The sequence below is a fragment of the Asterias rubens genome, chromosome 3 (genome assembly GCF_902459465.1).
Source record: "Asterias rubens chromosome 3, eAstRub1.3, whole genome shotgun sequence".
Taxonomy (NCBI): domain Eukaryota; kingdom Metazoa; phylum Echinodermata; class Asteroidea; order Forcipulatida; family Asteriidae; genus Asterias; species Asterias rubens.
Genome location: NC_047064.1, coordinates 8,978,786 through 8,996,537, shown reverse-complemented (window position 1 = coordinate 8,996,537; position 17,752 = coordinate 8,978,786). Strand labels below are relative to the sequence as shown.

General features: G+C 40.7%; 1 protein-coding gene across 1 annotated transcript in view; it reads left to right on the top strand.

The window, feature by feature from the left end:
* The window catches only part of LOC117288237 (programmed cell death 6-interacting protein-like), a 33,139-nt gene extending 19,453 nt beyond the window's left edge, over window positions 1–13,686 (top strand). Inside the window, exons 12-14 of the mRNA XM_033769014.1 lie at window positions 1,278–1,412; window positions 2,924–3,089; window positions 11,770–13,686. Coding sequence (XP_033624905.1) covers window positions 1,278–1,412; window positions 2,924–3,089; window positions 11,770–12,242 — 774 coding nt within the window. The 3' untranslated portion in view covers window positions 12,243–13,686. The remainder of the gene's footprint in view (window positions 1–1,277; window positions 1,413–2,923; window positions 3,090–11,769) is intronic.
* Window positions 13,687–17,752: the final 4,066 nt, after the last annotated feature.

Below are 17,752 nucleotides of genomic sequence, written 5' to 3'. Positions count from 1 at the left end.
CGTGGGTTGTGTGTATGCGCGTGCACGCTTAGAAATAGATTACGCGCACGCGCTTAGAAGTAGACTACGCGTGCGCGCTTAGAAGTAGATTACGCGCTGTTACTAATAGCTATGAGTTACATTCCGCGTGATCATCTTGCGCGCCTGACCTGCGGAAGCCAGCCGGTTATAAACACTGGTCATTATCAACCATTTAAACACCCCAACGTGACGTGCTCTCAACCAATAGGAGTAGAGAAACTGTCTGGGGTATTTATGAATTTCTTTTATGGGAGATCTCCTAATATCACAAGGCCACGGACAGCCACTTCAAGGTGAGGGTTAAACTGGTTTTGGCTGTTAACAAAGTTCTACTGCCACCACGGGCACGTTGCCACCTACTTCCTGGGGCTGAAACAGGGTGACCACCTTATACAGTCTTTAAGGATGTAGGCATGGGTATCATCCACTAGGAGCCTGCCGTCGATTTCACAAAACTCTTTCTTACTTAAGACTAATCTTAGGACTTAGGACGAGTCCCAACCCTGCACTGTAGCATGCAGACCTTACGATTAATCCTAAGTTAGGACGAGTTACTCGTCCTAACTCGAGATAAGACGAGTCCTAACTCTTTGTGAAATCGACGGCTGGCTTTATACAGATTGCGAAAACTTTTACTGTGCTGCATGTAGTGTCATGTAATCCGAAATGGTTACAGACTATTCATTTATCATCCTCGTACACGCAACGGACGTCTGGGTATTGCACGCCGTGTGATAGTCTTCAGACTAGCGTACGGCAAACCGATGCACTATCACATGGCAAACCGCTGCACTATCACACGGCCGACTTCTAGTAAAACTAAGACATATCATGTGACGCGCTCACGCTCTAAACCAATGAAAAGGCAGAATATTGGTAAAGGGTGTTGTAAACATAACTTTGTTATAAGTTAGTGAAACGCTATCAATACATTAGTCATACGCTATTAAACACTTTCAATAAGCTATGGATACGCTATGGATACATCAATTTTCCCGATGGGAAGTTCGTCGTTCTTGGACTTTGACAATTGTGTTGCACTATTTTGTGTGTACGTCGGCATATGTTCAGGTGAATCGCCATGGTGTGACAGGCCCGTAGAGGATAGAGTAGGATTTGGGAGGGTAAGGGTTTCACACCCCCACCCGATCGCTACACCCCATTACATAATTGCCATTGGAATCATACTTGCTGGGTAATTATCAAGATGTAAACAATGATTATTTATTATTTCTTTGTTTTTGTTATGTCTGTAGGATGCCAACACCCGTTTCTGTACAGCCAAGCAGTCCAACACATCGGCCAGTAACCGTGAAGAGGTTCTATGTAAGCTGGCTGCTGCTCATAATGCCTACATGGAACTCACTGCAAACCTCACAGAAGGAACTAAGGTAGCTGTACATTAGTGTCGTTTTCAAGACAACACTAAAACACTAATATGAGCATCGTTGTCAAGACAACACTAAAACACTGACATGAGCATCGTTGTCAAGACAACACTAAAACACTGACATGAGCATCGTTGTCAAGACAACACAAAAACACTGACATGAGCATCGTTGTCAAGACAACACTAAAACACTGACATGAGCATCGTTGTCAAGACAACACAAAAACACTAACATGAACAACATTGTTGTCAAGACGACACTAAATCACAAACATGAGTGTCGTTGTTACTTTAAAGCGCTATCTTGAGCGTCAGTGTCAAGACAACACTTAGCACAACACTTAAGTTTGAATAAATAATTTCTTGCGTGGAAAAAAATCCCAAAGCACTATCTTGAGCATCGTTGTCAAGACAACACTAACACGAGCATCGTTGTCAAAACAACACTAACAAGAGTATCGTTGTCAAGACAACCCTAACAAGAGTATCGTTGTCAAGACAACCCTAACATGAGCATCGTTGTCAAGACAACCCTAACAAGAGTATCGTTGTCAAGACAACCCTAACAAGAGTATCGTTGTCAAGACAACCCTAACAAGAGTATCGGTGTCAAGTCACTGCTAACATACTTATAGGGCATGGTTGTCAAAACTACACCAACACACTAACATGAGCATCAGATAGCTGTTTCTCTGCCTTAGACAGTCTTAGTGTAGTCAAATCTAAAGCCTGTTGCAATAAGCTGGTCTTAGAGTCTGTGATGAGTAGTGAAACACGGACAAACGTCCCTTCAACTTTGTTAGGTACAAGGGCTGCCATTTTTCATGACGCACTGACAACGTCAACAAATTTCAAATGTTTGGCAACCAGCCTTCAGACAAGCAGATAAGTTTGCACCTGTCGAGGGTTACATGAGGTCCAGAACGATTCTCTACTAGTTTCAGTTAAGAAATTTGGTGACAAGGGAGGAAAACAAAAACTTTGGGACGAAATTAAAGACCAAGTCAACATTATCAACCCTGCTGTAAGAACACACGAAGACATCAAGAACAAAATGGAAGGATTTAGTAGCGTTGTAGGGCTCTTTGCATGAATTAAACTAGGGCCATGTTTAAACTCAAAACAATTGATTATAGCCAGCTCAGCGCAGGTTAAGTTTTGAAGACTCACTATTCATTATAGACCAGCCATCGATTTTACCAAACTCTGCCTAACTTAGGACGGGGTCAGTTCCGTATCAAAATACGTAGAACCCATTGAACCCATCCTAAGTTAAGGCGGGTTACTCGTCCTCACTCGAGTTAGTATTAATCCAAGCCCTTAGTGAAATCAGCTGCAGGTTGTTGAAATCAGTCTATAATTAAAGACTGTCTAAGCGCATGTTGAGTTAACCGGCTATAGACCCATTAGTGCAATCTGCCCTGATGCTGATCAAAGTCCTTTAATTTAACCAAATCATGTGATATTTATGAACACCAATCACAACTTGTTGCTCTTTCCCTCGCTGTCCAGTTCTACAACGACCTGACCCAGGTGCTGGTCCGGTTCCAAGGAAAGGTCAGCGACCTCTGCTTTGCTCGCAGGACGGAAAAGGAGGAGCTCCTTAGGGACCTGACTCAGAGTATCGCCAACCAGCCGTCATCTCCTCCCCCTGTCACCCCAGCGCATCACACTCAAGGTGAGTAGATTAATCACATCAATAGAGGGCGCTGTCAGCTACATGTACTGGAAAAGTGACTCATCAGCAGAGTTATTTAATGCTTTGGTAGGTGCCCTGTATCTGCCCTGCTGCCGAATGTTGGCAAAACAATAAATTTCCATTGTTCATGGGCACTTTTTTCAAGAACGGATTTTTCTTGAACTCTACTGCCACCTAGTATCCCTAATAAAAAGTCTCCTCTTTCTTGAATCTGTTGAGAGCTTGGGAAAAAAACTTGTTATGCTGGCTGAACCCCCACCCACCCCTCTTCGTCCCTCAATAGGTCTCACTCAGTGGGCAATATTTCCCCGCCAAGCACCCTTTAATTAAGCAGGGAGGAGAAATTTCAGAGTTTTATCTGAAATCGGACTTTCAAAGTCAACCTAGTGAAGAAAATGTGATGTAAATTTGTCCACATACATGTATAAAACAATCCTGGGGTGGATTTCACAAAGAATTGAGACAAGTCTTATCTCTAGTTAGGACGAGTATTAGGATGTAGCCATACATTTTGAATATCTCCTAGGCCTAGTCCTAAGTTAGGACTAGTCCTAGTTCTAACTCTGTGTGAAAGCGACCCCCTGCTCTTTGATCTATATGTACTTGTCTAGTGCTGAGGACACTGTTTCCATTAACTCTGTGAAATCGTAACCGAAAGACGGAATAGGGGTTAGGGGTTACCGAAAGGTGCAAATGCCATCATTTCATCGTAGTGTCAGACTTTTCTTGTCAGCAATGACTCTCGCCCCTAGTTAAGCGTGGTTGGTATTACTAGAAGCATTTGCCGTAATCAAGTTACGGAGAGATTGCTTTACCAATAAGGGCTCAAAATTTACACTAGACCACAAGCCTGAGTCCAATGGTTTTAGAGTCGGGCCAGTAAACTCACAATGGGACAAGCCCGGTGGTCTTTTTAATTTTTTTATTTGAATAAGATATCTCATTGTGTAATATCTCTTTGTGGGATAATCTTCTCTGATTGCTTGTTCAACTCGATAAGATTCTTGGCTTGTAAGATAAATTATGGGCCAGTAAAAATGTTGAGCTGCAATCCATGCAGTCTTGTAGAATTTTCCCCTAGTAAACTAACAATGGGACAAGCCTGGTGGTATTGTTTGTTTTTATTTTAACAAGATATTTCATTGTAATATCTTTGTGGGATGATCTTCTCAGTGCTTGTTCAACTCGATTAGATTCTGGGCTTGTAAAAAAGATAATTATGGGCCAGTACAAAAATTTGAGCTGCAATCCATGCAGTCTTGCAGAATTTTCCCCTAGTAAACTCACAATGGGACAAGCCCGGTGGTATTGTTTTTATTTTTATTTGAATAAGATATTTCATTGTGTAATATCTTTGTGGAAACATCTTCTCTGATGGCTTGTTCAACTCATCTTGATTTTTGTCTTGTGAGATAAATTCTGCAGCCGATTTCACAAAACGCTAGGATTAATTCTATCTCGAGTTAGAAAGAGTAATTCGTCCTAATCTAAGATTATTCCTAAGTTGGGAAGAGTTTGGTGAAATCGACGGCAGGTCCAGTATATGTTTTGAGCTACTATCCATTCGGTCTTGTAGGTTTCCCCCCAAATTTGAGCCCTGCTCGTACAGGCACTGTAAATATGCAGCTGTGAATGTTTGTGTTATTGGATCATAACGATGTCTCCCACCATGCATGTTTGTTTGATAGAGGCAGCCCGGTGCTCATTAACTGATTTCCCGTCCCATCCCATCCCAATTGACAACTCTTTGTCACCCATCCTGCTTATCTACCGCTGTTTCATGTACTCTTAAAAGGCACTGGACACCTTTGGAAATTGTCAAAGACGAGTATTCTCACTTGGTGTATCCTAACATATGCATAAAATAACAAATCTGTGAAATTATTTTGGACTCAATTGGTCATAGGAGTTGCAAGAGAATCATGAAGGGAAAAAAAACATCCCTGTTGCACAAATGTGTGTGCTTTCAGATGATTAGAAAAGGCTTCAGCCTCAAATTCTTTTAATATTTGAGTGAGAAATACACCCTTGGAAGTTGCAATTGTTTTTACCAAGCCTATCTAGCAAGGTTGTAGCTACACTAGGGCCAATTGTATGCCGGCTAATTTTGTCGAGGGTGGGTGTATCTAGTGCAGCAGAGCACCTCACGACTAGGGTCTAGGGGCCCGCTTATGGGCAGTGGACACTGATGGTAATTGTCAAAGACTAGCCTTCACAATTGGTGTATCTCAACATATGCATAAAATAACAAACCTGTGAAAATTTGAGCTCATTCGGTCTTCGAACTTGCGAGATAGTAATGAAAGAAAAAAACACCCATGTCACACGAAGTTGTGTGCGTTTAGATGGTTGATTTTGTGACCTCAAGTTCTAAATCTGAAGTCTCGAAAATCAAATTCGTGGAAAATTACTTGTCTCTCGAAAACTACAACACTTCAGAGGCAGCCGTTTCTCACAATGTTTTATACTATCATTCTCTCCCCATTTCTCATCACCAAGAAAGGTTTTATGCTCAAAATTGTTTTGAGTAATTACCAATAGTGTCCACTGCCTTTAAGGGGGCCCTATAGGGTTCAAGGGACAGCGTCTTCCCAAGCTGACGGGTTTGTGCTGTTTTTTTATTGCTTTTATGGGCTCCCCAGTCTCTCTCCTGCTCATATTTGTGCCATTGTCAGAGGCAAAAACAGGTGCAGTAGCACAGCTGATCTTTTGAGGTCCCTGACTAAAGGAAAAGTATGGGTGCGTTCGTTTAGCTTCCCTGGGTCGACTCCGGTTTTTTCCAGGACGAATGTGGGTAATTATCTGCACTGTTCGTCCTGGAAAAAGAAAACGCCACACACCGGGGTCGACCAAGGGAAGCTAAACGAACGCACCCACTACTTAACAAAATTAACAAACAATAACATATACATGTACATGTATCATGCTACATATTGAGTGGGCGAAGGTATTTTGTTTCAGCAAAACGGTAATCTCGCCCTCGCAAATTACCAACTGGCATGTGACCAAAAAAACACGGTTTTCAATGAAGTCATAAATAATGTCAATCTAGTAAAGCAGTTTTTTTTTTAAATTATCAGAAGACAGGTTGAGTATTTGTGGTTTACAGAAAATAACTTAAATTACATTTGGTATGAAAACTAATCAACAGACTTTGGTTATCTGAAAATAAATTGACAATCTGTGGGTGTTAGAAACTTAATAGTTGAATGGTGTTACTTCGCGACACCCCACGCCAATATCAGGCATTTCTTGGAAATAGTGAAGTGACACATAAAGTATGAGCCTCATTATCATTAGTATTGATGGCTAGGATTAATAAAAATTGAACCGAACCACTGTGACTCAAAAGCCTATCAAACCAAACTCGAAATGTTTAACAAATAATTGCTAAACAGTATAAGAGAAACTTGGAAATATTGAAAAATAAATTAACAAGCACGCAGCAAAAATGTGATTTGGTAAAATGTTTTAATATTTCGGTCCGTAGCAGGATAGTGAGCACTCTGCAAATGACACAGCATGAGTTCTGGGCATATTTAACTTAGGAGAAGATGTATATGATCTAGGCTGTCAATGTACTGGTTGCAGCTGTAGTTAAGTTAGATATGTATGATGGTGACTGTTTATGGAAAGCTTTGTACACAAGAAGAACAACTTTGAATTTGATTCACTGTTGTATGGGGAGCCAGTGAAGAGCAGTGAGTTCCGATGTGATAGAGTTTCAGTGCAGTCAGTCAGTCATTCTGTCTGGCAACTTGTCATTTGTAAAGAATGCTTTGCATTTTGTTGTGACTGGTAATCTTTCTTATTGTCAGCAAACATGTTTTGTGGTTAGGCATTTTTTTTGCTTCATGAAGTTCCTACCCAGTGAGGCCTTCTTGGTGAACCTGAGCATCATGATGTCAGTGAAACAGTCAGTCATTCTGTCATCAGTTCTCTTACCAGTTTGATACCCCTAACCCTGAGGCTGAGGGGTGGCGACAGCTAATCTTGACATCACCATCTTTGTCTGTTAGTCTCAGCTCTGGGATCTTCCCTGTTTTGATCTCTGAGCCTCTCTAGGGACTTAGTCCAAACTCCTGGTTCTGGATCTGCCTCTAGCCGATGGGGCTTCTGAATTTGTCAAATTAGAAACTTTGTGTTTCCTGCACGTGGATAGCTTCAAATGGTAATCGGAACCTAAACTTGAATCAGAGATGAAGAGCCAATTTCTTAAAGGCAGTGGACACTATTAGTAATTACTCAAAATAATTTTTAGCACAAAATCTTACTTGGTAATGAGCAACGGAGAGCTGTTGATGGTATTAAATATTGTGAGAAACAGCTTCCTCTGAAGAAACGTAGTTTTTCAGACAGAGGTAAAGCCTCACTCAAAACAGACGAGTTGCCCAAGAATTGTTTTCCCTAAAGCAAGTATTTCATTGTAGCAGTTAGAACCAATTGAAATTGGTGTAAATTTGGCTTCCTATCTGTTTCGGCTGTGCAAGACTTTTCGGTGCTTGAGAATACTTTTTGCTGATGGCTTGACAAAATTATGCACTGTAATAGGTTTGTCAAAGGTCTTGATGTGTAGAAATTCCCTAGGTCAAAATGCAAGTATGGTTCACTGACCTTAACTTAGGCATCATAATTGGAATCATGGACCTGACCTGAGGCCCATCCAATTTGTTAAAACACGAGTCCAGGTTTTTATTTTTAAAGGGCCTGGATTGATTGAATATTTGCCCAGGTCAATTATAATCACGTTGTTTGTGGCTGTGCCTGGATTGACTAAAAACACCTATTTTTCAACACTATCACTGTCGGCTATAGCCATACACGTAGCTGAAGTCGCTTGAATCAGATATGGCTTAACTCTCATTTCACCAAAAAAGAAACAGGCTGTTTTTGCCCTCCCTCAGCGGGCAATGTTGGTGGCTTTGGGTAGGTTACTTCCTAATCACTGCAAAGGCCTGTTCTTCAATATTGTATCTGCAGCCAGTGTACATAGCCTTGATACAAAACCAAGAAGTTCGAAAAGGGCAGGGCCCAATTTGATGGAGCTACATAAGCACAAAAAGTAGCTAAGCACAACAAAAGTATGCTTACCAGAATAAGGTTACCAGCTGAACTACCATGTTACGTGCACAATTTGTGACTGGACTGCTCATTTCTGCTTAGCAGACATATGTTAAGCAAAATTTTCTGCTTTAAAGTACAGTGTAGATCTATGAACTTTGGTCCAGTTGTCTTTTATTCGGACACATCCTTTGGTAACATTAGTACACATTTACTGCCATGCATCCAAGATTTCCTTAAAAGTCTTGACAACTGTTCTGGCAGGTGTAGCCACGGTTCACTGAGAACCTTATCTAGACTTAATATTGGAATCGAGGGATCGACTTGAGGAGGCCATCTTGTCTACATTTAGAGCCATGAGTCATTGAAAACGTTGTGGATGAGAGATCAAATGTCTGCTCAGTTCATGACGGGTGATATTCATCTGCTTCTGGTTGTGTTCAGGCTATTACTCCACTCAGACCCTCCATGCTCAGACTAACTCATTTTGTTGTTTTCAATGGTTTTTGGTGTCTTTGTTTTCTCCGCATGGACTGAATGAATGAATGAATGAATGAATTGTTTTCTGTGATCACAGTCTCAAACCATGATATTACCTTAAAAGAGTTGACACAGCCCTTATCCATGAATATTTTTACATGGGTCAGACTCCGAAGTACTTTTTTTTTAAATTGTTTTTTTTTAAAGTTTAACCAATATTTTTTGTATATTCTTGAACATGTTCGTCAGTTTTCGCCCAAGGACAGAACGTTGAGGCTGAATATAATACGCCTACTGGACGTGAAGGTATACAATCAACCATCACCTCAGTTGCCCAATAATTGCTCAGAGCCACATAAATTTGTGTCCATTTGTATCACGCTTCACTCACTTGCTGACACCCCAACCAAAGCACAAATTTTCATTATATAGTGTGAGTTCTAGTCATTCATTCATTTTTCAATCACAAATTTTTATTTCCATGTTACTCAAGGATATTTTCAAATTTAATAGGATACAAATATTGAATGCTTTTTAATGCAATGGTGAGAATATTTTCATGAGTTGAAAGACGGTGTGTTATCAAAACCTGTGACGTGTGTGTTTGTGCACATGTCTGCTCGGGGGCCGATTTAACGTGCATTGCAAATGCAGTGCATGACATGGTATCATAAATCCTGCGCCTTACGTGAGAATGCACGCATATGCATGAAAGACGTAAGAATACAACCAGTCCCTATCCACCCCCCCACTGTTACCTTCCTCTTTGTTCATTGCAAATGCAGTGCATGACATGGTATCATAAATCCTGCGCCTTATGTGAGAATGTACGCATATGCATGAAAGACGCAAGAATACAACCAGTCCCTATCCAACCCCCCTTCCCCCCCCCAACTGTTACCTTCTTCTTTGTTCATCCCCTGCTTTCTCTGTGTGTGCTTTAATCTTTATCATCTTTTTCCACTTGACTGGTTTGATTAACCGGTATTCCTGTGTATGATTGTAGTGTTGTCATCTAGCCTGCGAGAAGAACTTTGTTAGTGTCGAAATGTGCGGCCACTAAGAATGTTTTTTTTTCCTCTCCATAATACAAACAAAATAGTTACTTTGTTGAGAGCTGCGTTATTTCATGAAAATTACAAGTTAATGAAGAATAAAACGGCATAAGCACGAAAAGACAAAGCTTAATGAGCGGAATACCTTTAATTATAAATTAAAGATTCTACCGACAGAAGAGATAAGTGTTATAACAAGTGCTGTGATCTTGCCTCTTTTGGAATAGCGCTATAATAAGCACTGTTTAGTATTATTATTTTATTATTAACATCAACAAGAAAGTGAAAGGTTTATGTGTGTCAACAAATGTCTAGCGAGAAACTTAATCAGGCTACAAACTGACAAATAAGAAAGCAAAGGGAGTAACTGTATATAAAGACATGAGAAGGAAGTGACATATTTTTTATGGAATAATCTTGAGTCATAAGACACATTATTTTCAGCAAGGTTCATTCATTCCTTTTGTTTTCAACAGAGCTATCAGTTGATACCCCATGTACATTATTCATCTAATTATACAGCCCTTTTTGTGTGTGTAGAAAAACAGGGAATATCATTGAATATTTGGTCAGATTATTTGTTAAGAGTTGCATTGCTTGTTTTTTCACCAAAAGACAAAAACGGTTTATAAATTTGTTCACTGAGCTGGCTTTGACAGACGACAGAAGATGGTGTTAAAAAAAAAAAAAAAAGGAAAATACCATAATACAGTGTGCCACGCATTTTGCACAAAATACTGGCTCATTTGTTGTACATTGCTGCCAGTAGCTGGTGGTAGAAGGGGCCTGACAACAGCTCAACAAGTTGATCTGACAAGACCGGGACTCAAACCCACACGCTGCTTCAGCTTGTCAGAAGCACCAAAGCTTTAACCCATTAGCCTTTTTGAGGTATGGTGGCAACTGTAGGAGTGCACTGTTTGGTTTGGGTGTATTGACCCAATTCACCTCATTATCAGAATAATCTTGGATGTACCCTATTGGTGGGCAATGTCCCTGTGCGTTATTCAGTGAAGTGTGCATTTTTTGGTGATGCAGCGTTTACATGTAAACCTATTGCAACCAAAATGGTGAGACGTTCGCGCAAGGGGTCAATACAGACAAGTTTACCTAACCAAATAGTGTTGTATAGTGTCCATTATATACCTCAACCTCATGTATAGAATCCTCTAATCTGATTGGTTAAAAATGGAGTCGGGGAAATAGCTATGCCCCCTTTTTCTATAAAGATGACGTCATAGTGACTATGCCGGGGGCATGGTCAATCGACTATGCCCGCTCTGAAAATAACGCAACTATGGTACGTATAATGTACGACTAGCGTTCCGTGTCACGGCTCGACCTTTCTTCGCATACGACCTTTCACTGAATAGTCAGAGTGTTGTTGATTAAAAGAATCTTTATTTGGTATATAAAATCAATATTGACTGCTTAATAATCGGGAAACAGTTCAAATTCTAGGCCCTCGGTGATGTCAAAACCATGGCTATGCCATGAGAAGGAAGTGACACGTTTTTTATGGAGTGATCTACAGCCCTTTTTGTGTGTGTAGAAAGACTGGGAGTAACATTGAATATTTTGTTAAGAGATTTTGTTAAGAGTTGCATTGCTTGATTTTTCACCAAAAGACAAAAACAGTTTATAATGAGCAACCAAATGAGCAACATAGAAATTATTGAGATCAGCCTGATTCATACTTCCTGCGAATGCTAATGCGATACAAACTTTTGCGTTACAGCTCCGTTTTCGCTGCAAATATTTTGCACCGTGTCTCTTCCGAATTATGTATTGTGAAGATGTGGCGCCAACATTTGAATCGCGCTCGCAGTGATGAACCAGGCTTGCATGTAACTCTTTGCAGATCTTGTACTCAACAAAGCAAGCACTTTTTGTTCATCATTGACTCAGCCATTGTTAGTTGACATATAAATAACATTGAGGTAACTGATTCATCAGTAGGTTTCAAACTATACTCTTCATAAAATTGACTTGTCCGTTGATGTCTCTATTGCGGTGACAAAGACTGCACTTATTTATAAAGAAAACTTGTGTTTTGCTTGCAGGAACAGCTGCGAGACAACCACCACCACGCCCAAACCAACCCCCGACCCGCCCTCAAGCCCCTCCTTCACAACCTCCTCCAGCACAAGCCCCTCCTGCACAAGCCCCTCGCCCCCAAGCCCCTCCATCTAGTGCTCCTCCTCAATATCCCCAAGGCACCCCACAATCCACATACGCCCCTGGGTACCAACCCACGCCTAGTTACGCCCCTGCTGGGGGATTCGCCCCCATGCCTACTCCCTATAACCCATACGCAGCCCCTCAGCAGCCCCAGGGATTCGGCAACCCGTATCAACAACAGCCCGGCGGGCAGTATCAGCAGCCCCCTCCTCAACAAGGTGGGTATCCACAACAGCCTGGTTATCCACAACAGGCCGGGTATCCACAACAGCCTGGATATCCACAGCAAGGTGGATATCCACAACATCCATCAGCTCCTCAACAACCAGGCTACAACCAATATCAGCAACGGTAAACTAGTGACAGATACACTGTCGTTGGTATCAACAACAGGCCGGGTATCCACAACAAGGTGGATATCCACTACAGCCATCAGCTCCTCAGCAACCAGGCTACAACCAATATCAGCAACGGTAAACAGTAGTGACCGATACACTGTCGTTGGTATCAACAACAGCTTGGTTATCCACAATAGGCCAGGTATCCACAACAGCCTGGATATCCACAACAAGGTGGATATCCACAATAGCGATCAGCTCCTCAGCAACCAGACTACAACCAATATCAGCAACGGTAAACAGTAGTGACCGATACACTGTCGTTGGTATCAACAACAGCCCGGATATCCACAACAGCCCAGATATCCACAACAAGGTGGCTTTCCAAAGCCACCAGCTCCTCAGCAACCAGGCTACAACCAATATCAGCAATGATAAGCATGCAGTAACGATACGCTGTCAGTGGTTTATGATTCCCTTGATGTATGACGCTGCCAGTGTAAGTCTCGGATTGACTAATTTCCTGTTGAATTATTAGCCACAACCTTTTTTCTCAAAGGGCCTTTGGTGTTGACCATCATTTTGTTGGTTACTTGAAATCAAACACTGCTTTTCAATTGGAAGCTTTTGGCTGTGGCTACATACATGTATACTTCAAACGTTGGAAAGATTGCAAAATTGGATATGGACAATTCCCAAATTTGGTTGGTTTGATTGACTTCACCCCAGCAATGTTTAATGATTTGTCGAAACACGGAGTTCAAGACTGACCAGAATACTAATGGACTTTGTAGATATCATGTTTTATTAATTAATTATTGCCATGCGGCTTCAAAAAGCAAGCAAAATTCCTCATAAGGTGTGTGAGGATGGTACTGTTTTTATCAGAGATATTTGACCTCGGATACTTGTCCAAACTTGCTTATTGTTCATGAAACACTAGGATTAATCCTATGTCAAGTTAGGATTGGTTCAATGCGCCCTGACTTGCAAGTTTGTCATGGCGGGCGCTACTGGTGCGGGTCGACCGAGCTGTGCATGAAAGGTAAATGAGAAACGCTATGGTTACAGAACTTAACTCGTGCTAAGGTTAATCCTAAGTTAGGAAGCCTAAGGAGTAGTTGCTCAATTGAGATGCAGTATTAATTAGGCTGGGTTTAAACTTGGGGTTGCAGCCTTGGCTGTTCCTAAGGACGTCCTACACTTCAGTATGTGTTAACATGGTGATCTAGCCACAGCCGCAGCCGCAACCTCAGTGGCTTATTCAGAAATCAACTTAAACACCCATACAAATTCTGTTTTATAACATGCTTTATTAGGGGCAGAGGGTACCCCCACTAAATGTTTTCAGAACACACCATTTTCCTATTGTACAGAAGTACCCCCACTCCTTAAAGGCAGTGGACACTATTGGTAATTACTCAAAATAATTATTAACTAAAACCTTACTTGGTAACGAGTAATGGGGAGAGATTGGTAGTCTAAAACATTGTGAGAAACGGCTCCCTCTGAAGTGGAGTAGTTTTCGAGAAAGAAGTAATTTTCCACAAATTTGATTTCGAGACCTCAAGTTTAGAATTAAAAGCACACAACTTCGTGTTACAATGGTGTTTTTTTCTTTCTTGGTTATCTCGCAACTCCGACGACCTATCAAGCTCAAATTTCACAGGTTTGTTATTTTATGCATATGTTGAGATACAGCAAGTGAGGAGACTGGTCTTTGACAATTACCAATAGTGTCCACTGGCTTTAAAACACTCCAAAGATTTTCTGTGATTCCGAGAACGCAATGAAGAGACAGTAGGGTGGTCACCATACCCCATATCGAGCATGTAATGTTCTATTGTTCGCTAAATCTAGTAGGCTGGTACCTGTGAAGTTTTGTGCTTATAATGTGGTTGTGGATTCAAGAAACATGACACATCGGTGTATGGGTAAAAAAAATCAAAATTAATATTCTTTATCCCCGATGCAAATTCAACATCTCTTATGACAAATATGGTTGTTGTGTGTATCCTCAGTAAGACTAACTGAATTGCCAAATAAAATACACTAATTAAAATGTAATAGCTTGCTTTAAATATGAAGGCCAACAAAATCCAAACAATTGTAAACACTTTTGAAAGCTGAAAGCATCAAGCAGCTAAAATGCAACATGTAAATGCAGTATAACACAGAAGGGTGTGGATTACCAAGTATTGTAGCAATTTATTACACATGGAACAGTCAAAGAGTAACAGAATCAACCATTATTATGACTATTTATCATTAAGTATCCAACTTTTCTACCGCTGTTTACTGACTCAGTCTAATTGAGTTAATGTTTGAGGAGGACAGTCTCACCATGTGACACAAGGTTGCATATTCATCAAAGTCAAGGTTGCAAACTGTCAACCTACTTCTGCTCAAAATTTCAAAAGGGAATTTTTGTTGGTGATTGTTCAAAACATGTGTGAAATTGTCCTCTCTTCTCGTCCAAAAGACAAGCTCAAATCGATACTTTCAAGTGTATGATTGAGGTTGAAGGACTTGGCTTCGATTTTGTTCATTATGACAATAAAAAGGATTGAAGATGGCATGAGATTTCTTAAGATTATTCCAGAACTCACTGTCTTGAGTTTTTAAATTTGTTTAATAGAAGTAAAGCGGTCATTAAACTGAGAAAGAAATAGTCCACATTGTTTTCAAACCTGTATACAGAGTCTTTAACCTTCTGAATTGAGCCATCTCAGGATGTACCAGGTTTAGCAGGCCTTGAGCTTCGCTCTTGATGGGGTGCAGGAATTTTCCTCTGGTAAAGGGCACTTCAATTTGCACAGGAACCTTGCACAGGGCACCACAGCAAAAGCACAGGGCACCAAGGCAATTGCTGTGGCAATTTTGAGGCCTGGTTTAGTATTTAAGGGGAACCGAGACCCCACAAGCATTTTTTTTTTCAGGAATTTCCACAGTTTGGAAAACTCATCCCCGAAGTGAGTTGAATGTTGAAAGCAAGTTTGTGACGACCTCAACAGGTGCGATTTCATGCATCTATCGGTAGTGAATTATTCCCATCATAGACAGTTCATTATCCGGATTCCCTTTCTCTGCCATAGCATTCCCGAAGGAGTCAGATGGCACAAAATTCCCTTTATTACTTTTAAAAAGAGAGGCGCAATTTTAGTGCCCAAGAAATTGTGTGTGGAAAAAGTAGATTGCCTCTTGTAAACTTTTTTCTTTTTTTACACTTTCAAACAGATTCAAATATCACTTCTTGTAGTAGGAAAGGTTAGCCATGTACTCAATGGAAGTTATAGATGAATCGTTTTCCCCATTTTCCATTAACCTCCCTCGTATGTGAGGCATGCAACTTTTTGATCTGCTGATTTTCCTCTTTTCTTTTCAAAACAGTGCTATAGAAAACTAAAAAACACTGTACAAAAGTTAAGTGTAATCGGCCATTTCCTCTTTTTTTTCCTGCAATTTGAAATTTACATTCTTGAGATGAAGGTTACCTGAGCACTCCATCATAACTAGTTTAAGAGTAGTGAAACCAAATGCCCCCCTGTAGCCTCTCTGAGCCATGCTCTGAGGTACTTGGGGGCACCGTTGACTTGTCACCACCTGTGCCAAGATTTGGGGTTTTACAATGTAGTTACCCCTTTACCCCTCTCTCCCAGGTCTGCAATAACACTCTCCGCCCCTCCTCGTTGCTTCAGGCTACCCATCCAAAATTGGCAGAATGCCAATGTTGAAATGATATCAGACTTGCCCACAAGGTTTAAATGATGAGTGTTGGCCCTGATTGTTCCATTTAACCATGGAGGTAGAAATAATTCTCCCATGGTTAAACAGTAGGCTACTCGACTAGTGAAATTTACTACTCGACTAGTTCCGCCTCTAATTTTAATTCCCAAGATGCATTGCAGCTAATGTTAGCCGCAGGCACAATATAGTAAAATTCCTGCTGACAGGATTGAAGGATTGTGTCACTGATTTTACTGTGTTTCAGAAGTAAATTTTGTTGTTGTGAATAGTCGTGGGCGACACCAAAAGGTCCACCAAATAGGAAGTCGCGACTATTTTTGTTTAGTAGTTGTGGCGGCACGATTAACCAAGTAGTTAAAACGGTAGTCGCGACTACGACATTAGTCACACTAGTCACCCAGGCCTATTTAACAGTTAAATCTTTACTGGTCAATAATCTTGTCACTGGTCTGTGGTACATGAACTTATTATCTCTATGCACATCATATACTTATCTTTGCAATAATTGTTCTATTTTCTTCTGTGGTTTGATTCTTTTTGTTGTAGTGGCAGTCAGATTTGTTGTACATAGCATCATAATAAATGAAAATTACTTCAAACAAATGTTTATTGAAACATATTTAAAGGGGCAGTCTCGTCATTTTAAAGCAGGCCTGTGCCTCAACAAGGAATTCTGAAGTCTCACCCCCCAGGTCAAAATTCCAGTTGATCTAGTTAAACTGTGTTTAACTGGAACTAGTTGAAACCCAGTTGATAAACTAGTTAAACACAGTTAAAACCAGTTGGTTTAATATGGAAAATGGACGAGTTTGGTCACTATCCAGTTGAACCAGTTGATCCCAGTTAACTAGGTTCGATGATTTTGATTGCTTAGCTAGACCAGCATGCACCTCATTCAACAGTTGACGCTTACGCAATGGGTATTATTTTGTGAAAACGTCTATGCACACACGCTCTTCATAGATAAGATACGGACATAGAGTTATATATAAGAACTAGAGGGCGCACGAGTGATAGTTCGTGCACAAACGCCTCGGGACCGCAAGACGACAAGCGCGTCATTCTGCACGCGCGTTGAATATGAAATACACGTTTGAGGTTTTTTTTATTGAACGCTCACGCGATGCTGTTTGTTCAACTTACAAAATGGCCGCACAAACACACGCTGTGAGATGCCAGTTTTGTCAACTTAGAAAATGGCCGCCGGAGCGCATGCCGGAGCGCGCATATAGGCCAGTGCGCCCTCTAGTTCTTATATATAACTCTATGGATACGGAGGGAGTGTGTACGTGCTGTAACTTGGTCAGAGTTCATCATTCAATGTACAATAGCCTGCTTTGATCATGACGACACAGGCCCTTTAAATATCTGCATTAAAGTTTATATTTCCATTTTTAATATTATGTAATTTAAATAGTATATAAGATTTTATTAATAAGCCTAAAAACATACAAATAGCTTTAATCATTAATTTGAGGTTGTTTTTTACGCGAAAGTGGTTCCTTTTGCTTGAGAACTGTAATTATCAAACGTAAAAGTGTTAAAGGAACACGTTGCCTTGGATCGGACGAGTTGGTATATAAAAAGCGTTTTAAACCGTTTGTTATAAAATGCATATGGTTAGAAAGATATTTTAAAAGTAGAATACAATGATCCACACAAATTTGCCTCGAAATTCCGTGGTTTTCCTTTTACTTTGCGAACTAACACTGTCGGCCATTTATGGGAGTCAAAAATTTGACTCCCATAAATGGCCGACTGTGTTAATTGACGAGGTAAA